General features: G+C 42.3%; 2 protein-coding genes across 2 annotated transcripts in view; both read left to right on the forward strand.

The window, feature by feature from the left end:
• Positions 1-38: 38 nt before the first annotated feature.
• Positions 39-11941, forward strand: LOC138632068 (spindlin-Z-like). Its single transcript, XM_069717343.1, has 7 exons — positions 39-217; positions 1614-1662; positions 1884-2019; positions 3178-3295; positions 3752-3985; positions 4718-7502; positions 11305-11941. Exons 2-6 carry the CDS (start codon positions 1637-1639, stop codon positions 4915-4917), a joined length of 714 nt encoding a protein of 237 aa, XP_069573444.1. The 5' UTR covers positions 39-217; positions 1614-1636; the 3' UTR covers positions 4918-7502; positions 11305-11941.
• Positions 11942-13567: 1626 nt separating this feature from the next.
• The window catches only part of slc27a6 (solute carrier family 27 member 6), a 29600-nt gene continuing 22298 nt past the window's right edge, over positions 13568-20869 (forward strand). Inside the window, exons 1-3 of the mRNA XM_069717297.1 lie at positions 13568-14160; positions 19043-19252; positions 20629-20787. Coding sequence (XP_069573398.1) covers positions 13674-14160; positions 19043-19252; positions 20629-20787 — 856 coding nt within the window. The 5' untranslated portion in view covers positions 13568-13673. The remainder of the gene's footprint in view (positions 14161-19042; positions 19253-20628; positions 20788-20869) is intronic.

Below are 20869 nucleotides of genomic sequence, written 5' to 3' on the forward strand. Positions count from 1 at the left end.
AGGCCGGACCGGACAGGTGTAGTCTCGTCGCGTGCAGCTTAACAAGTGGTGGCTAGATGTTCGTGGAGTGTCTGTGGTTCCTGTGAAGTCGGAACTGGTTCCGTGGACGGACAGCTGTAGGCCAGAACGCGCCTCGAACCTCCTCTTTTAAAAAATAAAAAACGGTCCGACAGAACCCGACGCTCACCTGTCCACTCGCGAGCCCGTCTTCCTGCAGGTAAACAAGAGAAAACACACTGAGTGTTCGTTTTGTTGGTGGTGATCTCCCGCCGAGGGGGAGGGGCGGGGGAGGCAGCAGACAGCCGGAGACCTGAGACCCAGTCTGACTGTCTGTCTGTCTGTCCCCCCATCTCCACCCCCACCCCAATCTGGACCTGTAAATAATAAAACACAGAGATTAACATGGCTGACTGTTATAATACATTATTATATATTATTTCAATACAGTCAGTTAGATGATGTTCACACTGATCCACTGACACCAGATCAGAACCAGCCGAGCATACATGGTGTAGACTGACACCAGAACAGAACCGGCCCAGCAGGTGCAGACTGAAGGTGTGGTTCTAGTAGGTGTGGTTATTGTGGGTGTGGTTACAGTAGGTGTTCGTTATTGTGGGTGTGGTTACAGTAGGTGTGGTTATTGTGGGTGTGGTTACAGTGGGTGTGTAGATAATAGGTTATAGATAACAAATTATAGATCATATATTATAGATAAAAAAATAACAGCTAATAGGTTATAGATAATAGGTTATATATTATAGATAATAGATAACATATAATAGGTTATAGATAATAGATTATATATTATAGATAATAGATAACAGGTAATAGGTTATAGATAATAGATTATATATTATAGATAATAGGTTATAGATAATAGATAATATCCTCCTCACAGCCTCAACCCATCAATAATGAAACAGTCATGTTCAGGACATTAAACCTTCAGAACCATCATCTGAACTGACTGTGATCTGTTCATCCACCAACAAACCACATCAGTTTGGTTTGTATGTGTTTTCATGTTTCACTTTGAAATATAAGATTCAGTGTTATAATATCTAAAGAAATATGTCAGATATTCAGAGTAAGGCAGAGAAAGGTGCCAGTGAGCAGGGCAGTCAGCCTCTGACTGGTTGTTGGGCCAATACCTAAACTGATGTACTGTGTCCTCCTCCGTCAGATTAAAAAGAGACTCGGGTTGAATAATGCAGCGTGCAGTCAGAGTTCAGGGCAGAACACACCACTGTCACCCAGAGGGGCTGTAGAGTCCAAAGCCATCAGACACCTTCACTGTCTCAGCAGACAGCACTCTGACGCCCCCTGCTGTTCACAACCAGGAACAGGGATCAGATTATTAGGCGTGTAAATACCTATAATTATGTTTGTGTAAATACATATAGATTATTATGTGTAAATACATATAATTATTATGTGTGTATAGTATGTATAGATAATAGATTATTACTAGACTTAGTTCACTGATCAGAACCAGAACACTGTGGATCTGATGTAGGCCAGAACCAGAACATTGTGGATCTGATGGAGACTATAACCAGAACCACTGATTCTGTCTTCGTATTCACTAAATGTTTTCTGACTGTTTTCAGGGTTTCCGGCTGTTTCTGTAAATATGATGAAGAAAAAAAATCCACACAAGTGAGTGAAGACACTGTATGTCTCTTTGTGTCTCTTTATGTCTTACATATGTCTCATTGTGTCTCTTTGTGTCTCATTATGTCTCTTTATGTCTCTTTATCTATCATTGTGTCTCTTTGTGTCTCTTTATGTATCATTGTGTCTCATTGTCCCTGGTTCCCCTTTAGGATGTCTAACAGATCCTATATAAGTACAGATGGTTCTTCTCTGTCTCCATATAGAAAACATAAGAGCAGTCTGGGCCCGACCTCTAAAGTTCTGACCCAGCCTCGACGCAACATTGTGGGCTGCAGGATCCAACATGTGTGGAAGGACGGAGCCGGACATGTGGTCTGGAAAGGAACTGTGCTGGACCAGGTAACCAGGGGCAACCAACTCCAGCTGACACCAAACCTGTTGTCACATGTTGATCCACTGTCCAATCATATGACGGCTCACTCTGTCTGTGGACACCTGCACTGATCTGAGTCAGCACTCATGTTCTGGTCCATCAGTCTGGTACTGGGGAACTGGACTGATCCTCAACGGGTTCACACTCACACTTTACCTCAGGAGCACACACACACACACACACACACACACACACACACACACACACACACACACACACACACACACACACACACACACACACACACACACACACACACACACACACACACACACACACACAAACACAAAAACATATCTATATATTTACACACACACACACACACTAACACAAAAACATCTATATATTTACATATACACACACACACATACACACTAACACAAAAACATATCTATATATTTACATATACACACACACATACACACTAACAAAAATATATCTATATATTTACATATACACACACACATACACACTAACAAAAACATATCTATATATTTACATATACACACACACATACACACTAACACAAAAACATATCTATATATTTACATATACACACACACATACACACTAACACATATATATTTACATATACACACACACATACACACTAACATCTATATATTTACATATACACACACACATACACACTAACACAAAAACATATCTATATATTTACATATACACACACACATACACACTAACAAAAATATATCTATATATTTACATATACACACACACATACACACTAACACATATATATTTACATATACACACAAACACACCAACACATATATATCTATATATTTACATATACGCACACACATACACACTAACACATACATCTATATATTTACATATATACATATACACCAACACATATATATCTATACATTTACATATACACCCATATATATATAATCACATACACACACATCCATTCTAGACGTATACGAGCATCATTAATTAATCGTGTCATCAGTCTTTCTGTCTCCTGCAACGTTTCCCTTCATGACCTGCAGCTTCCTGCTGCTTTCTGTCTAATACTGTTTATTTTAAATATTTTCTGTGATTCATATTTTCCATTTTTAACCTGTGTCCTCCCGTCCATCCTGATTGTCCAGGTGCCCGTCAACCCGTCTCTCTACCTGATCAAGTACGATGGCTTTGACTGTGTTTATGGTCTGGAGCTCCATCAGGATGAGAGGGTTCAGGGCCTGGAGGTGCTGCCGGACCGCCGAGGTGAGTCCTCAGCTAGTATTCAGTTTATTATATGTTCATGTTGGTACCACCGCCATCCCTTTAAACATGGCAGCATGACATGCTAATGTTTTACACATGTATGTATCATAGTATAAGCTAACAACTCGCTAACATGTTGCAGGTTAGTTACTTGTCAAGGTTTAGTTTATTTATAAATTAACACTAACATTTAGCATAGCGTAACATGTTAATGTTTGTATACTAATAACATTTACGTTTGTGAGGCGTTCACGTCTACGGTTAGCATACTTAGAGGAGCAGTTAGCACAGACAGCTGAAACCTAAACCTCTTAATTCAGATCTTCTTCTTTCAGGTGAAACAAGAACTCTCTTCTACTTTGTTTTCTAGTCATTTTATTTGTGGCTGCTAACCTGCTAACATTTAGCTAATGCTGACACAGCAAAGTGACGTGAACTGAAGCGTTTCCTCCGCAGCGAAGTCCCGTCTGGCGGACGTCCATCTGGCGGACACCATGATCGGGAAGGCGGTGGAGCACATGTTTGAGACGGAGGAGGGTCCGAAGGAGGAGTGGAGGGGGATGGTTCTGGCCCGGGCCCCCATCATGACCACCTGGTTCTACATCACCTACGAGAAGGACCCGGTCCTCTACATGTACCAGCTGCTGGACGACTACAAGGAGGGAGACCTGCGTGTCATGGCCGACTCCAGTTAGTTCTTCATTTCTTTTGAACGGAGAGTTTTATGATGTGATAGCTTGGAGGTTACTACTGTTAGAAATGGAACTGTTTCAATCACTTCAACACATCACATGTAATCAAATGTAATAAGTTAGATTAACTTATTGCATTTGATTACTTGATTATTTTTCTCACAGATGGTAACTAGTTTGTGTGAATTTTGCAGCAGAACTTTAACTTTAATTCAGACTTCTTCAGAACACCTTAAATTGAGTTTTATTTTTAAAGAAAATAACTTTTCATATTTTTGAATTTACTTTGGTATTATTCGAGGACGTGGTTGTTCAGAGCTGCATGCGCTGTTTTGATTGGCAGACGAGAGGCGGAGCGAATTCAGACAAGAGAACCAATCAGAAACCAGGATGAAGATGTCTGTACGTAGAGCGACGCGTCCTGCGCAGCGAGAAGATGCAAAGCAACAGAATACTTTTTTATTCTAAATATGAACATTTTACAAAGTATATATATTTTATGATCTCTGACTATAACTGTAATTTAATTACATATTTTTTATTGTAACTGTGGCCACATTTACTTTGTGTTACTCCCCAACACGCGATCTGAACACTGTTTGTTAAATAGTATATTTTGTGTCTTTCATCAAACATCTGCTTTAATTCTGTCTGTCGGTACGGACCCGATAGAGCAGAGGACATGTCCGTAGCAGCCAGTGCTAACGTCCGTCCTACTGTGTCTCCGTAGACGACGGTGTCCCGGCGGAGCGGGAGCCCGGCGAGGTAGTGGACAGCCTGGTGGGGAAACAGGTGGAGTACGCCAAGGAGGACGGCGGCAAACGAACAGGCATGGTCATCCACCAGGTGGAGGCCAAGCCCTCTGTCTACTTCATCAAGTTCGACGACGACTTCCTCATTTACGTGTACGATCTGGTGAAGACTTCGTAAGACTCTGGACGTCCTGAGGCCCGGCCGCGGGACGGGAGACAAAACGCAGCACATGTTGAGACATCTGAAGCACTTGTTCCTCAGACCATCACAGACTGTAGAAACGAGGACAGGAGAGGCAGCTCTGGTCTCTGGGAATCATCGAGAAGGAAAACAAACACCTTCTTTAAAGCCTTAAGACAGAAACAAAGAACTGTCCATGCTTTTATTTGACCTTGAACGAATCTTTGAGGTCCTTTGATACTTTTGTGAATGAATCCGAGGTGTCTGAAAAATAGAAAAGATTTTGAAGGAAACCAGAAGGAGGTTTTGTGATGTGACTTTCTAAACAGAACCGGATGCGTAGGATCCAGCTGATTACTGAATACGTCATCGAACAGATCAGCAGGAGCCACGTCTTTACAAAGGGAAGGAAATGTGCTCATTGTGATCGCAGAACATTTCTGGATTGGTGAATTCGACTTGGACTGAAACATGTGAGACACGATCAGACTCCCCTTGAAGACATGTGGCCCGGAGACGAGGGAGGACGCCGCTGCATTTAAAATGAGCAAATCAGAAAAAGAGTTGAGGAAGAGGAGGATTGTTAAAGTGGAACTTTTACTCCCACGATGAAGAAGCAGCTGGTGTTTGGTGGTAATCACTTCTGTTTCTGTCACTTCAAATGTATGGAAATCCATTTCTGCTAAACAAAGACCAATAATGATGAATAGTTTTGCAATGATAAAAAAACAGAAATACTCACATATTTGACTTTATGTTTAGTCCTAATGTTGACTGAAGTAAACCTCAGAATTTATGAATTAATGAGTCAAACATTTTACTTCTATCATGTTTTAAGTCAATTAATTTTATTTATTTATTACATCACTGTTTAATTCGGAGTATTTTGCCTCAGTAAGTCTTTATATCCACTTTTATCATAACTTATAAACAGGGTCATGTCTCATAATTCTGACAAATGTGGTTTTCCATTCTTAACATGTGATCTATTTTTTTTCTCAGTGTAAATAGGCTTCCATAAACAGAAAATTAGCTGGTCCCAGTTTACCACAGAAACATCCCAGTTTACCACTGAAACATCCCAGTTTACCACTGAAACGTCTCAGTTTACTAAAACGTCCCAGTTTACCACTGAAACGTCCCAGTTGGACAGAACAACCCTTTAACCAGCCGGATGGTTTGGTCTCATCTCTGGAAGAAGGACGAACATAAAATATGAAGAATATCTTTGTAAATGTCCAGAAACCTGAGCGACTGATTGTTGGTGACTGAAGTTCTTCACCATCATGAGTCAGAGACAGATTTTAAAAAGACATGCTGGTTTTACACCTTTCTTCTTTCTCTCGTCCTGTTGTGACGATCTTTGATGTTAAAGATGAGCGGACACCTTCTTTGGATTTATACTGTGTTGTCTTTTCTAAGTGGTCAGTGAATACTAATGGGACAGACAACCGAACTGAAACCTGGCCAAAGCCTTTCTGTCCTTCGACCGTTTGTTTTAAAACCTGGTTACAGAAGGAGGACGAACTCCTGGATGCACCGATGGTCAGAGAGCGGGAGGCGTGGCTTAATTCTCCTAAAATCCTGCGGGACAGACCAGAAGAAGAGTCTCTGGACAGTTTGTGAGCTTGTTGGACGTTAAAGTCTCCAGAACTTCGACTGTGTGGTGAAACAGTCAGGTGTCTGTCTCCAAGACACCTGTGAGACACTTTGTCAAGAAGCCTGTCAGTGGTTCACTTCCACGTTAAATTATAACTCGGACAGAAATATACCAACACAAAAGATCCCAGACTGCTGGAGGGGACGGTCAGGTGTCCTTCTTGACATCCGAAGAGGCGCTGGTTTGTGTCCATGAGATGACGCGGTCTGTCCCTCAGCATGAATGCAGTAAGACAGAACGCGGTCTGTCCCTCAACGTGAATGCAGTAAGACAGAACGCAGTCTGTCCCTCAGTATGTATGCAGTAAGACAGGAGATGTCCTGTGTTGGTTAAAGAGATTAAAACACAGTGAAGGGTTATACTTCCTGTTTCATTAATGTACTTTTTATATTTTCTGTGGATTTACTTCAGACTGACTGAGACATCTGTCCTCTGACTGAGACATCTGTCCAACGTCCACCATGATGGCAGCCAGGTGACGGTTTCCTGAATTTAAATTCTGTTTTGGGAGTTTTCGGCACTTATTTTGACTCTTTTTCCTCCCAAACAAATACAAATTAAAATTAAAAAAAGAAACCAGTAAAAGGTTTTCGGGCTATTTTTTTATGTCTTTAACCAATCAGATGCTTTGGCTGAATGGACCTACAGAACACAGTCACGTATGTAAAACCTTCAGTGTGTGTACTTCCTGTGATGTACTTAGTTGCCGGGCATATTACAAAGCTTATTATAACCACTCTTAAAAAGAAAAGAGGGACTCTGAGATCTGCAGGTCTCTTGTGCCCTTTGTGGAGTGAGACAGTCCTCTGTGGAGTGAGACAGTCCTCTGTGGAGTGAGACGGTCCTTTGTGGAGTGAGAGAGTGAGGCGGTCCTCTGTGGAGTGAGACAGTGAGACAGTCCTCTGTGGAGTGAGAGTTCTCTGTGGAGTGAGACAGTCCTCTGGAATGAGACAGTCAATATAAGAATCTACGAAATATTCTGAGTTTATTTGCACTGAAACTATCTTTTCGAGTATCTTACTAATAAATGGAAGGTTGGATATTTGGCCTGTAGCTGGTCAACGCGTTGACATCGAGGTTGAGTTTCTTTAGTAACGGTTTCACAACAGCTTTTTAAGGCATCTGGGAAAATGCCGTTTTGAAGAGATCTGTTTATAATCTGAAGGACATGACTTGAAATGCTGTTGAATACCTGCTTAAAAAAATGCTGTTGGTATCGGGTCAATACAGGAAGTGGAGGAGTTACATCCAGTGACAGTCTTACAAAGCTCAGTTCATGGGATGGAGGGGAATGTTTCCATGGTTGCATCTGTGTTACAAGATTTTTGGAGTTCATCTGTGTTAAGATAAGCAGCAACACTGGCTCTGATTGAAATGCCTTCGTCTCTGAAGGACAGTGCCAGTCCTCTTTCATCAAGGACTCTCTTTTGAACCAGAATCTCCCTTTTAGTCTTTGGCGTGGTTACAATCACATCATCAAATATGCACTGATGGTCAGAGGTACTGAAACATGATCCATGTGTAACCCTCTTGTTATCACCAAGTCCAGGGTTTTACCCTGCTGGTGGGCGGCTTCCTTTACATGTTGGGTCACTTCAAAGCTGTCAAGTAAATTCATCAGCTCTGTAGCTTTGTGGTCGTTCTTGTTATTTACATGGATATTAAAGTCTCCATTCAGAATGAACCTGTCATATCTGGTGATACCTGGTGAGATCGACTCTGAGAGTTCCTGCAGAAATAATGCCGAGTACGTTGGTGGCCGATAAACTGTGATGATCAGTACTGTTGATTTACCTTTCAGCTCAAGAGCAAGATGTTCAAATGATGTAAATTCACCTCGGTCGATGTCATTACACCCAAACTGTGGTGAAGATGACTGCGATCCTCCTCCTCTCTTGTTTTGTCTGACTGACTGATAGAATTCATAGTTAGGAGGAGAAGCCTCTATCAGTGCTGCTTCACCAGTAGTGTTGTTCAGCCATGTTTCAAATATACAGTTCAAACTCGTATTAATTATTAGATCATTAACCAGAAAAGATTTCTTGACATCAAGATGTGACATTGAAAGGAGCTCATTTCAACTGCAGGGACTCTGAGACAGGAGAAGAGGCCGGTTGTGGCTGAACATGACTGAAACAGGTACCAGATGGTCTGTGATTATGATGAGTGCAACTGGCTGTTTAAAATCACCGGTATGTTGGAAGAAGTGGCATCTGAATCCTTTCTGTCATAAGATGGGCGGGTGATGTTCCCGTTTCTTGTGTCTGATAAGGTCGAAATTTCATTGAGCTTCTGTGTTGCAATTTTAACCAACTCCTTGATAGGTAATGGGTGGAGGGAGGGGTGTAGGCTGTGTGCATGTAAGAGGGGAATGGGGGGGAGGAGTGGTGTGTGCTGCCATGGTTGTTACTCCGTCCTGTGGGTGCTTCGTGGGGGGAGAGATCAAGCTGTCCTTTGCCCTTATCTTGTTTTGGTCAGGCACTCCGAGGGCACGACGTAGGTCGGCGCCGAGGAGTCTGGATCCAGTGAAGTTCAGATGAACACCATCAGGTTGAAACACTGTTCACAGCTCCAGAAAGGGTTCAAATTGTCGATAAAACGTATCCCAAGCTGAGACATGATGATGTCAGCACGTATTCAGGATCAGGAGTCGACTGGATGATTCATTTCTCTTTCACATCTCTTTCGCAGGATGTCAGAAGAACCTGTGTGGATCAGAACCCTCAGACTTCTTGGACGAGTCCAGAGGATAACTGGGAGTAGCTCCGTTAACTCCTCGACAGTTGTATTATCCAAGCACAGATTTTAGGTCGTAGCAATTTCAACATGCTTGGTTATGGCGCCCCCTATCAGAATACTGCTGCTTCCTGTGTGACTGTACCCATGTCTCTTCTGGCTCTCCAACCAGCAGCGATTTGTTTTTCCTGCTTCGATGAGCCTTATTGCTGGTAATGTAATGTCCAGTTTCCACATACTTAGTGTTATCACATTCACTGTGAGTCAGTGGCTCGTCCCTGTTGTTCAGGAAGAGTTCCAGTGGTGGAGGGAGCGTTGGAGCTGTTCCTCATCATCACACTGAGCCCTGACTGGAGTTGATGTTTTGGGCCTCGCTCCGGTACGATGTGTCACCAGGGCGGCACGGTGGTGCAGTGGTTAGCATTGTCGCCTCACAGCAAAAAGGTTCTGGGTTCGAATCCGGTCCTGGGCCTTTCTGTGCGGAGTTTGCATGTTCTGCCTGTGCTTGCGTGGGTTCTCTCCGGCTTCTCCGGCTTCCTCCCATCACCCAAAAAACATGCACCTTAGATTAGTTGGCGCCGCGGTCGTGGCAGCCTGTTGATGCAGCTCCCCCTCAGGATGCTGCTGTAGCGAAAGAATTTCCCCTCGGGGATTAATAGAGTACAATAAAAAAATAAAAATAAAACAGCTGCACCAGCCTTGGCTGCTAACCCAGAGTTTCGGACAAAGTCAGAATAAGTCCTGGGAGCCGGCCCAGCTTCTCCAGAGACATGAGGACGTGTCCAGTCAGCCAGATCTGTGGCAGGAAGCTCCAACTATAAAAATCTGTCTTCGTTTTGTATGTCGGCTGCTACGAGCTGATGAATCGCTCCCTCTCAAGTATGTGATGCATCTTGTCATGCAGTCGTTTACATTCCATCCGGCGTACCGGTTCTGTGTTTCCTTCAGTGTCAGCCGGCTCGTCTCAGCTCCACTCAACACGAAAAAATGATTCAAAATCCTGTTGGTAGCGAGAAAAGTTTCTCTCCCCCTGTGCTTGATAATAACTCTTAGAAGCAATATTTTAAAACTAGCAGATTGGACAAAAAACGCAAAGCAGAGCTGAAGACAACATGTCTGCACTGCAGCGCTGCCGGAAGTTTCTTTTCTTTTATACAGAATATAATGGTCCACTTGCTCTGTGGATTCACTATCAATTCTCAAACACCACAATAATAATCAAGACACGTCTGTCTGTAAGTACTTATGCGAGATTTTACCGGTTTACACCTTGATTAACTCTGTAATTCCTGATAACAGCACTATCAGTCACTTCTCACTGGTTCTTTTCCTCAAATTCCAGGATAGAGTGAAGACCAGGACTCCGTCTGAGGACGGCGTCTGACCCGCAGGGAGGAATCCTCTCTGGATGCCGGCTTCTGTTCTCCAACTGAGTCCAGGATCAAACGTCCATCTTGCCGACGCCAAACTGTTGTGGAAATGATGTGTTTCACAATGATACAACAAGCTCTCGTTTGTCAATGTAACAAAACAAGATGATATAAGAGCTGATATAAGAATCAATAAGAATCATTAAGAAATATTCTGATGATGATCACCAAGAATTACTAAGTATTAATAAGAATTATTAAGAAGTACAGAGTCAATCTATTTCATGTGAAGGGACAGACTCGTGCACACAGAGCCTTCATGGAGTCTGACAGAACTTACAGATACAGACACGCATTCATAGGAAACATGTAGTGAAAACAAAGCAGGAGGACATCTTCCACCGTGACATGGAATGTTTCCCTCTTCACTAGACAGCTAAGCTCCTCCTACACTGGTAGAAGGGCTGGAGGTCAGCTGGAAAATTACTGGCAATCATAATAGCACATAGGTTATTAAATACATAAGGTAATGTTTCATTTTGCTCTGACAATGGTCCTCTGTGGAGTGAGACGGTGAGACATTCCTCTGTGGAGTGACACAGTTCTCTGTGGAGTGAGATGGTCTTCTGTGGAGTGAGACAGTCCTCTGTGGAGAGAGACAGTGAGACAGTCTTCTGTGGGGTGATACAGTCCTTTGCAGAGGGAGATGGTCCTCTGTGGAGTGAGACAGTCTTCTGTGGGGTGAGACAGTCCTCTGTGAAGTGAGACTGTGAGACATTCCTCTGTGGAGTGAGATGGTCCTCTGTGGAGTGAGACAGTGAGACAGTCTTCTGTGGGGTGATACAGTCCTTTGCAGAGGGAGATGGTCCTCTGTGGAGTGAGACAGTCTTCTGTGGGGTGAGACAGTCCTCTGTGAAGTGAGACTGTGAGACATTCCTCTGTGGAGTGAGATGGTCCTCTGTGGAGGTAGACGGTGCTCTGTGGAGTGAGACAGTACTCTGTGGAGTGAGACGGTCCTCTGTGGAGTGAGACAGTTCTCTGTGGAGTGAGACGGTCCTCTGTGGAGTGAGACAGTTCTCTGTTGAGTGAGACAGTTCTCTGTGGAGTGAGACGGTCCTCTGTGGAGTGAGACAGCGAAACAGTTCTCTGTGGAGTGAGACGGTTCTCTGTGGAGTGAGACTGGAGACTGTCCAGATTTAACACGGCTTTGACTCAAGTAATAATATAACTAAGTGTGTGTGTGTGGGTGGGGGTGTGGGTGGGGGTGTGGGTGGGGGTGGGGGGGTCGTAGTAACCACGGTAAGAGTTTGATCTTGTGAGAAGTTTATTGTGTTGAAGGAAAATAATAAATACAGAAATACAGAAAATAATCACATTATTAATTATCCAAATCCAATTTATGTAAGTTATGAGTATATATTTACATTCACAGTGAGTTAATAGGATTATTATTAATATTAATACATATTATTATTATTATTGTTAATATATATGACTAATATATAATAATCATATTTTACTTTGTAACTTTATTTATTTATTTTACAGCTAGTTCCATTCATCCTCCTCCATCTTTCACTTTTTATTTTTACTCCTGAAATATTTGTTCTTAAGAAACAACAAATGTGTAACACAAACAACAACAAACAACAACAAACAAAATCCCCCCCCCGCCCCCCCACACACACACACACTCTCTTTCTTTTCCAGAACAGCCACCTTGTTGTCTGAAGTTTGAAATGAGAGGGGCCTCTTCCTCCAGCCCTCCTCATCTCAACTGTCACGAGTTCACTTCACGTGTCAAGGTGCCCTCAGGAAGTCATACAGGAAATGAAGAGAGTTTTACTTTCAAAATAAAATAAGTTGCTTTTAAAGCAGTAATATCTGTGGAAGTTTCTCTCCCTGTGAGATGACTTCATAATTTCAGGACATATAAACTACTTTAATCTCAACTATCTAAAAAGATAATTTTTTTATTTATTTTGTACCGACTGTGATCGTGTTGTCGTGACGATGACTGAAACTTGTCCTGTTTACATCCCAGTGGAGGAGACATGTTGTCTTCATCAGTCTTCTCTGAGGTTACAGTTTTATTTCTAATGACCACAGATGGTTAAGGTCAGTATGTTTTGACAGTGACATTGATATTCTGTCTAATAATCTGCTCAGTATTATTAAACTGTGATTTCTGATGTGATTCATTTGTGTAACAGTTGGATTCTGGGATCTGTAGATAAAACATCACATCAGGAGGGATCTCGGAGTAGAGCCACTATTCCTTCACATCAAAAGGAGTCAGCTGAGGTGGTTCAGCATCTGATCAGGATCCTCCTGGCCCCTCCCACTGGAGGTTTTACAGCACGCCCACCTGGAAGGAGACCTCGGGGAAGACCCCGAACATCTGGAGGGATTATATATCCCAGGTGGCCTGGGAACGCTTCGGGATCCTCCAGGATGAGCTGGAAGATGTTGCAGGAGAGAGGGAAGTCTGGGTCAACCTGCTCGGCCTGCTGCCACCGCGACCCGATCCCAGATAAGGGGAAGAAGAAGAAATTTCCCCTCGGGGATTAATAAAGTGAATAAAATTTAAAAAAAATTAAAAAAAAAAAAAAAGAAGATGGATGGATGGATGGATGGATAAAACATCCACAGAATAAATCAGATAAATCTGAATAAATCAGATCAATCAGGAACAGTTCCCTAAAAAAAATTTTTTAATCTCTCCTATTCTGTCATTACTTCATTTTTATGTCTGTTTTCATCATACCTCTCAGGGTGTCTCCTTTTATTTTGAAGGCAGCCTTCGTCACGCTCCACTCTTATTTTTGTGATTTGACGTTTGTGGGATCGTGTTTATCTGACGTCACTTAACTGGTTGACTTTAATTATCAGCAGCATGCAGCCGTGTGTGCAGTGGACAGCTCCTCCCGGTCCTTGGTGGTGTCCGTTGTCGCGCTGTGTCCTCGCGCTGTGTCCCGGCCGCAGACATGCTGGTGTCTCTGGGATGTGTCTCCGCTCTGGCTGCAGGTATCCTTGCCCTCCATGTCCTGCAGAGACTCTGGTTCCCATACTTCTGGGGGGACGTGGGCTTCATGCTGAGGGTCCTCTCTTACGGCTCCAAGCTACAGGTGTTCAAGTGGACGTCCCGCGTGCGCTCGGTCCTGGACCGGTTCGTCCAGCAGGCGCAGCTGCAGCCCGACAAGCCGTTCGTCATCTACGACGGAACCGTCCACACGTACCGGGACATCGACCGACGCAGCAACCGGTTGGCCAACGTCTTCCTCCGGGACGTGGGGCTGCAGAAGGGAGACTGTGTGGCGCTGCTCATGAACAACGAGCCCGACTTCGTGAGCGTCTGGTTCGGGTTGACGAAGGTGGGCTGCTCGGTGGCGTTCCTCAACACCAACATCAAGTCCCGGTCCCTGCTGCACTGCGTGGAGTCCTGCGGAGCCAGAACCCTCATCGTCGGGTCAGGTACGCAGCTTCCCTCACTCTGGTCTACTTACACCGACCAATACAAGAGAATATAGCTTTAATTAATCTATAGTATTTCATGTTAATGTTTCCAGAAATGATCATGATAATTGACTTTTATTTTGAAGTTGAATTTAATTCAATAGTTCTGTGTGATGTCATCAACAAGTTTATTCTCAATGAGCAGCTGTCATGATTCTGGTAGCTCACCTCACTGGGTCTGCTTCACACCGCAGAATCTATATAATATAACATCAATGAATTCATCATTTATTTAAATGTTTCTAGAAAGTAGGGTATCATTATAATTGAAGACTTTTGAATTCTCTCGGTGAGCAGCAGTCATGGTTCCGGTACACAGCTCACCTCTCTGGTCTCGTTACTCTTCCGAGGCTTCAGGGAGGTACTACTTTACCCCCCACACACCTGTGCAGCTCACCTGTGCTGATTAGACTGAACTTTAATTTCAAATATCAAATCATTTCACGTTTTCAACTGTTGAGTAGAAACTAGAACTAGAATTTAGATTTAAACATGAATGTAACAATACAAATATTTATTCAGATGTCAAACAGGCTCTTATCATGAACCATAAGAGCCTAACATTAAACATTAAACCACATTTAACAACGTGCTGTATTAAAAATCTCACTGTTGAAGGTATGACTGACAGACAGACAGTCTTCCTGTTTTCACATCATTCAGTTACATTGAGTTTCTGCAGTTAATAAAAGATACCAGGAAATATTATAAAATCCATTTAATTAATTAGAGGTACAACTTTAAACTATCAAAGTAATGTGAATATTTCACAATAAATGTTTGTCTGGGCTGTATGAAACATTAAAGGGCTTTTAACTTGAAGGGAGGGCTTTTATTTTGACAGCCAATGATGGGATGCAGCAGTGTTCTCATATTTAGGTTGTATCATGATTGCACATTTGATGGAGGCTTTAATTCAGCCTGCTGGAGACATTATTAATGAATCTGATGTTTACATCCAGTCTGAACACTAAACAGATGTTTTAAACCAACGTTAGCCTGCTGCTCCTGACTCCATCCAGATGTTAGCTGTGATAACGTTAGCCTGCTGCTCTTTATATTTAACACTTACAGAAGACTTAAAATGACAAACAAAAGAAATACAAATATTAATAAATGAAATACAACCACGTATATTTAATGTCATGTGTTTCTTTTTTATAAATATAGATTTATTTAGTATTCAATGCTAATGTGCTGTTGGTATTTTGAGAAAACTGTGAAAACTTTAGAGCTGGTTAAAGTCCAGAAAACACTGATCATCCTGCTGCAGCATCACTTTAATGTCCTCTATAATAATCATCATCATCATCATAATATGTGAGATGTTGTTGAAGCATGTTCAGCTGGCAGCTGTGTTTCTGAGGACGAGTCCTGTTTGTGAACTTAATAAGATTCATCACGCTGTACCATGTGACGGCAGCACAGATCATTTACTCAAGCAAACAACCACCATGTGTTCAGGGACACAGTCCTCACGGAGACCTCCGGGACAGGGACAGCCAATCACAAGTCAGGATGTGGGGCCTCATGTACACACTGCTCCTAAAGGATTTACTGATTGAATATTGAACTTGTTTTTTTTTCATGATATTGTGGAGAAAAGCACAGATCATCATTTATCTCTGGAGATGGAGAGCACTGTCGCCGTGGAAACGCTCCTTTTCGAGCTCTCTGATGAGACCTCAGAAAATTCGCCCCGAGTGTTTTCAGACAATGATTTAGATCTAAAGCTGAGCTTATCTTTTATATTAGCCGTGTAAGATTTAAAAAAAAAATAAAAAAATAAAAAAGGGTTTGTGAACAAAAACTGTTTTTCAGGATTATTGAACAAATCGGATTTTAAAGTTTCAGACTGTCGTTGAATATAAAATTATTTTAGAGTTAAAATAAAGGAGACTGAGCTGAAAAGGTTTAAAAGGAGAATCAATGTTCCTCCGCACGGTCTGAACACGCATGTTTTTTATCAGCTCCAGCTTTCAGCACAGATCTCTGAATGACTGAGTGTATGACCGAGTACTGAAGCTAACATACAACATGTCTTTTGAAACGTACAATCAGAAAACACGCGTGTATATTTTACAAAGTCACAGCCGCTGCTTTATGGTGAAATACTTGTTATTATGATACAGTGCATCCGGAAAGTATTCACAGCACTTCACTTTTCCACATTTTGTTATGCTACAGCTTTATTCCAAAATGGATTAAATTAATTTTTTTCCTTAAAATTCTACACACAATACCCCATAATGAGAACGTGAAAAATTGTTTTTTTACATTTTTGCAAATCTATTAAAAAAATAAAAAAATAAAATCACATGTACATAAGTATTCACAGCCTTTGCCATGACACTCAAAATTGAGCTCAGGTGCATCCTGTTTCCACTGATCATCCTTGAGATGTTTCTACAACTTGATTGGAGTCCACCTGGTAAATTCAGTTGATTGGACATGATTTGGAAAGACACACATCGTCTATATAAGGTCCAACAGTTGACATGTCAGAGCACAAACCAAGACATGAAGTCCAAAGAATTGTCTGTAGACCTCCGAGACAGGATTGTATCGAGGCACAGATCTGGGGAAGGGTACAGAAACGTTTCTGCAGCATTGAAGGTCCCAATGAGCACAGTGGCCTCCATCATCTGTAAATGGAAGAAGTTTGGAACCACCAGGACTCTTCATAGAGTCGGCCGCCCGGCCAAACTGAGCGATCGGGGGAGAAGGGCCTTAGTCAGGGAGGTGACCAAGAACCCGATGGTCACTCTGACAGAGCTCCAGCGTTGCTCTGTGAAGAGAGGAGAACCTTCCAGAAGGACAACTATCTCTGCAGCACTCCACCAAGCAGCCTGTATGGTAGAGTGGCCAGACGGAAGACACTCCTCAGTAAAAGGCTCATGACAGCCCACCTGGAGTTTGACAAAAGGCACCTGAAGGACTCTCAGACCATGAGAAACTAAATTCTCTGGTCTGATGAAACAAAGATTGAACTCTGGCCTGAATGCCAAGCGTCATGTCTGGAGGAAACCAGGCACCGCTCATCACCTGACCAATACCATCTCTACGGTGAAGCATGGTGGTGGCAGCATCATGCTGTGGGGATGTTTTTCAGCGGCAGGAACTGGGAGACGAGTCAGGATGGAGGGAAAGATGAATGCAGCAATGTAGAGACATCCTTGATGAAAACCTTCTCCAGAGCGCTCTGGACCTCAGACTGGGGCGAAGGTTCAACAGGACAACGACCCGAAGCACACAGCCAAGATAACAAAGGAGTGGCTTCGGGACAACTCTGTGAATGTCCTTAGTATCCCAACCAGAGCCCAGACTTGAACATCTCTGGAGATCTGAAAATGGCTGTGCACCGACACTCCCCATCCAACCCGACGGAGCTTGAAAGGTTCTGCAAAGAAGAATGGGAGAAACTGGCCAAGAATAGGTGTGCCAAGCTTGTAGCATCATACTCAAAAAGACTTGAGGCTGTAATTACTTCCAAAGGTGCTTCAACAAAGGCTGTGAATACTTATGTACGTGTTATATTTCTTCTTTATTTTTAATAGATTTACAAAAAATTTAAACAAACTTTTTTCACTTTATCATTATGGGGTGTTTAGAATTTTGAGGAAAAAAGTGAATTTAATCCATTTTGGAATAAAGCTGTAACATAACAAAATGTGGAAAAAGTGAAGAGCTGTGAATACTTTCTGGATGTACTGTCCTCTGCAGAGTCACCATGAAAATAAACAAAAACAAAATAATTTTTAATTCAATTATGACCTTCTGATGTTTATTCGTCACGTTCAGAAGACGTATTTGTTTCAGCTCCAATATTAAAATTCAAACTTCATGTGGACAATCATTCTCTGAAATGTGTGTTGGAAGTGGATGAATTAAAATGTTTAGTAACACAAAGTCTGACCTCATCATCATTATCATCATCATCATGATCACTTTCATCGTCATCGTCACCATCATCATCATCGCCATCATTATCACCACCATCATCATTATTACCACCATTATCATCATCATAGTAACCATCACCATCTTCACCATCATCATCATCATCACCACCATAATCACCATCTTCACCATCATCACTACCATCATCATCATCTCACGACCATCATAATCATCATCATCATCATGACCACCATAATCACATCTTCATCATCACTACCATCATCATCATCATCATCACTACCATAATCACCATCATTACCATCATTATCATCATCACCATCGTCATCCTCTCTGAAATAGGGTGAAGAAGGAAATCAAATAGTTTTCTTGCTGTCTGAAGATGTTTATAGAAATGATAATAATTAAAGGTTCAGGACTGATAAACTGTATAAAGTAGAATAAAGATGACCTCTGTTGTAACAGAAGATCTTTATATTAGTTATTATTAATTAAGATGACCTCAGTGTTGTAACAGAAGATCTTTGTTAGTTATTATTAATAAAGATGACCTCAGTGTTGTAACAGAATATCTTTATATTAGTTATTATAAATAAAGATGACCTCAGTGTTGTAACAGAAGATCTTTATGTTGGATATTATTAATAAAGATGACCTCAGTGTTGGAACAGAAGATCTTTATGTTGGATATTATTAATAAAGATGACCTCAGTGTTGGAACAGAAGATCTTTATTTTAGATATAATTAATACAGGTGACCTCAGAAGATCTTATCTGGTAGGTTTGGTGGTGCAGGTCTCTCCTCAGCAGGTATTAATATCTTCATGTCTAATGTATTGGGGCTTATTTTGGTAATTAAATAGAATAAATGCAACTGCAGGTTGGTATTGAGTGTCCTCACTACTGTGTCACCATCCTCCAGATCTAATGGAGTGTCTGGACGGCATCCTGAGCCCTCTGCTGGAGGACAACATCCAGGTGTGGACCATGAAGACTCGGTGTGAGCACACGCAGGTCAACTCTCTGCTGGATAAAGTGGACACTGCATCTGACGGGCCGGTACCAGCAGAACTACGCAGAACCACCTCCCTCAAATCTGCCACGCTGTACATCTTCACCTCCGGAACCACTGGTGAGTCGCAGCTGTCTGTTCTTCATCAGTAAGGACACGTTGTAGGAACCAAAGCCGGTCCGTTTACAGGTGTGGAAGATGTGATGAAGGTGAGGTCTTCTTCCAGACCTCCGTCCCTCAGAGGTACCGGCAGGTGTTTGACATGAGGATATTGGACATAGTCTTTCTCTCGTCTTCATGGAGCTGTGTGGACGTCCCTGAGTCTTTCGCTTGTCTTTATGGACCTGGGTGGATGTTCCTTAGTCTTTCTCACGTCTTCACAGAGTTCTGTGGACGTTCCTGAGTCTTTCTCTTGTCTTCATGAGTCTTTCTGTTGTCTTCACGGAGCTCTGTGGACGTTCCTGAGTCTTTCTTTGTCTTCACAGAGCTCTGTGGACGTTCCTGAGTCTTTGTGTTGGTCGTTTCAATGAGTCAAACAACCTTTGGATGTTCCATCAGATCAGCCGTCTCCATCACCTGCAGGCCGTTCGGAGCAGTTTAAACCATGTTGCACAGTCAGATTTACTGAAACATCTGTTCCTACTTTTTAATATGAATTAGTCCTGATTCATCAGTTTGTAGTCGTATTGTCTCTTCTTATTAATTGTTAATAATAATTATAAATATTCTGAAAATAAATATTAAGAGAAACATCCAGTAATTTTAGATAACATGAGCCGGGTTCTGATAGATGAAGGTTCTGGTGGATGAAAGTTCTGATGGATGAAGGTTCTGATAGATGAATGTTCTGATGGATGGAAGTTCTGATGGATAAAGGTTCTGGTAGATGATGGTTCTGATGGATGAAGGTTCTGATGGATGATGGTTCTGATGAATGAAGGTTCTGATTGATGAAGGTTCTGGTAGATGATGGTTCTGATGGATGAAGGTTCTAGTGGATGAAGGTTCTGATGGATGAAGGTTCTGGTGGATAAAGGTTCTGCTGGATGAAGGTTCTGGTGTATGAAGGTTCTGGTACATGATGGTTCTGATGGATGAAGGTTCTGGTAGATGAAGGTTCTGGTAGATGATAGTTCTGATGGATGAAGGTTCTGGTGGATGAAGATTTGGCTGGATGAAAGTTCTGATGAATGAAGGTACTGATAGATGAATGTTCTGATGGATGAAAGTTCTGGTGGATGAAGGTTCTGGTGGATGAAGGTTCTGGTAGATGATGGTTCGGATGGATGAAGGTTCTGATGGATGAAGGTTCTGGTTCTGGTTGTACTGTTACTGTGTTGTACTGTTACTGTTGTACTGTGTTGTACTGTTACCGCATTGTACAGTCCTCTAGGCAGCATGTGTGTCGTACTTCCCTGTCCTCATAATGTTTTTAACAGCATAACAGAATAAAATGTTCATTTTCCACTGAGATGTAATTTACATTTTTTTCCTAGGTCTCCCGAAGGCAGCAGTGATCACTCACATGCAGAGCTTGAAGGCAGCAGCAGGTTTCTGGGCGTTCGGAGCCTCTAAAGATGAAGTGATCTACATCTCTCTGCCTCTCTATCACAGCGCCGCCTCCCTGATCGGGATCGGAGGAACCATCGAGCTCGGTAGGCTCAAAATATCAAAACTCACCCTTTAATTCAGCTGAGTCATTAAATCAGCTGGGTCCAACTGGTAGACCTGGACTGG

This window comes from Brachyistius frenatus, unplaced genomic scaffold, assembly GCF_029030835.1.
Source record: "Brachyistius frenatus isolate BFR_SWC_R1_liver_20210118 unplaced genomic scaffold, ASM2903083v1 Contig_172, whole genome shotgun sequence".
NCBI lineage: Eukaryota > Metazoa > Chordata > Actinopteri > Embiotocidae > Brachyistius > Brachyistius frenatus.

Bases quoted from the DNA above. Each gene is read 5' to 3' on its own strand.
- LOC138632068 (XM_069717343.1), top strand. From the start codon at position 1,637: ATGATGAAGAAAAAAAATCCACACAA. The intron at 3,296-3,751 runs GTGAGTCCTCAG...TTTCCTCCGCAG, and splicing joins GGTGCTGCCGGACCGCCGAG to CGAAGTCCCGTCTGGCGGAC. The intron at 3,986-4,717 runs GTTAGTTCTTCA...GTGTCTCCGTAG, and splicing joins GCGTGTCATGGCCGACTCCA to ACGACGGTGTCCCGGCGGAG.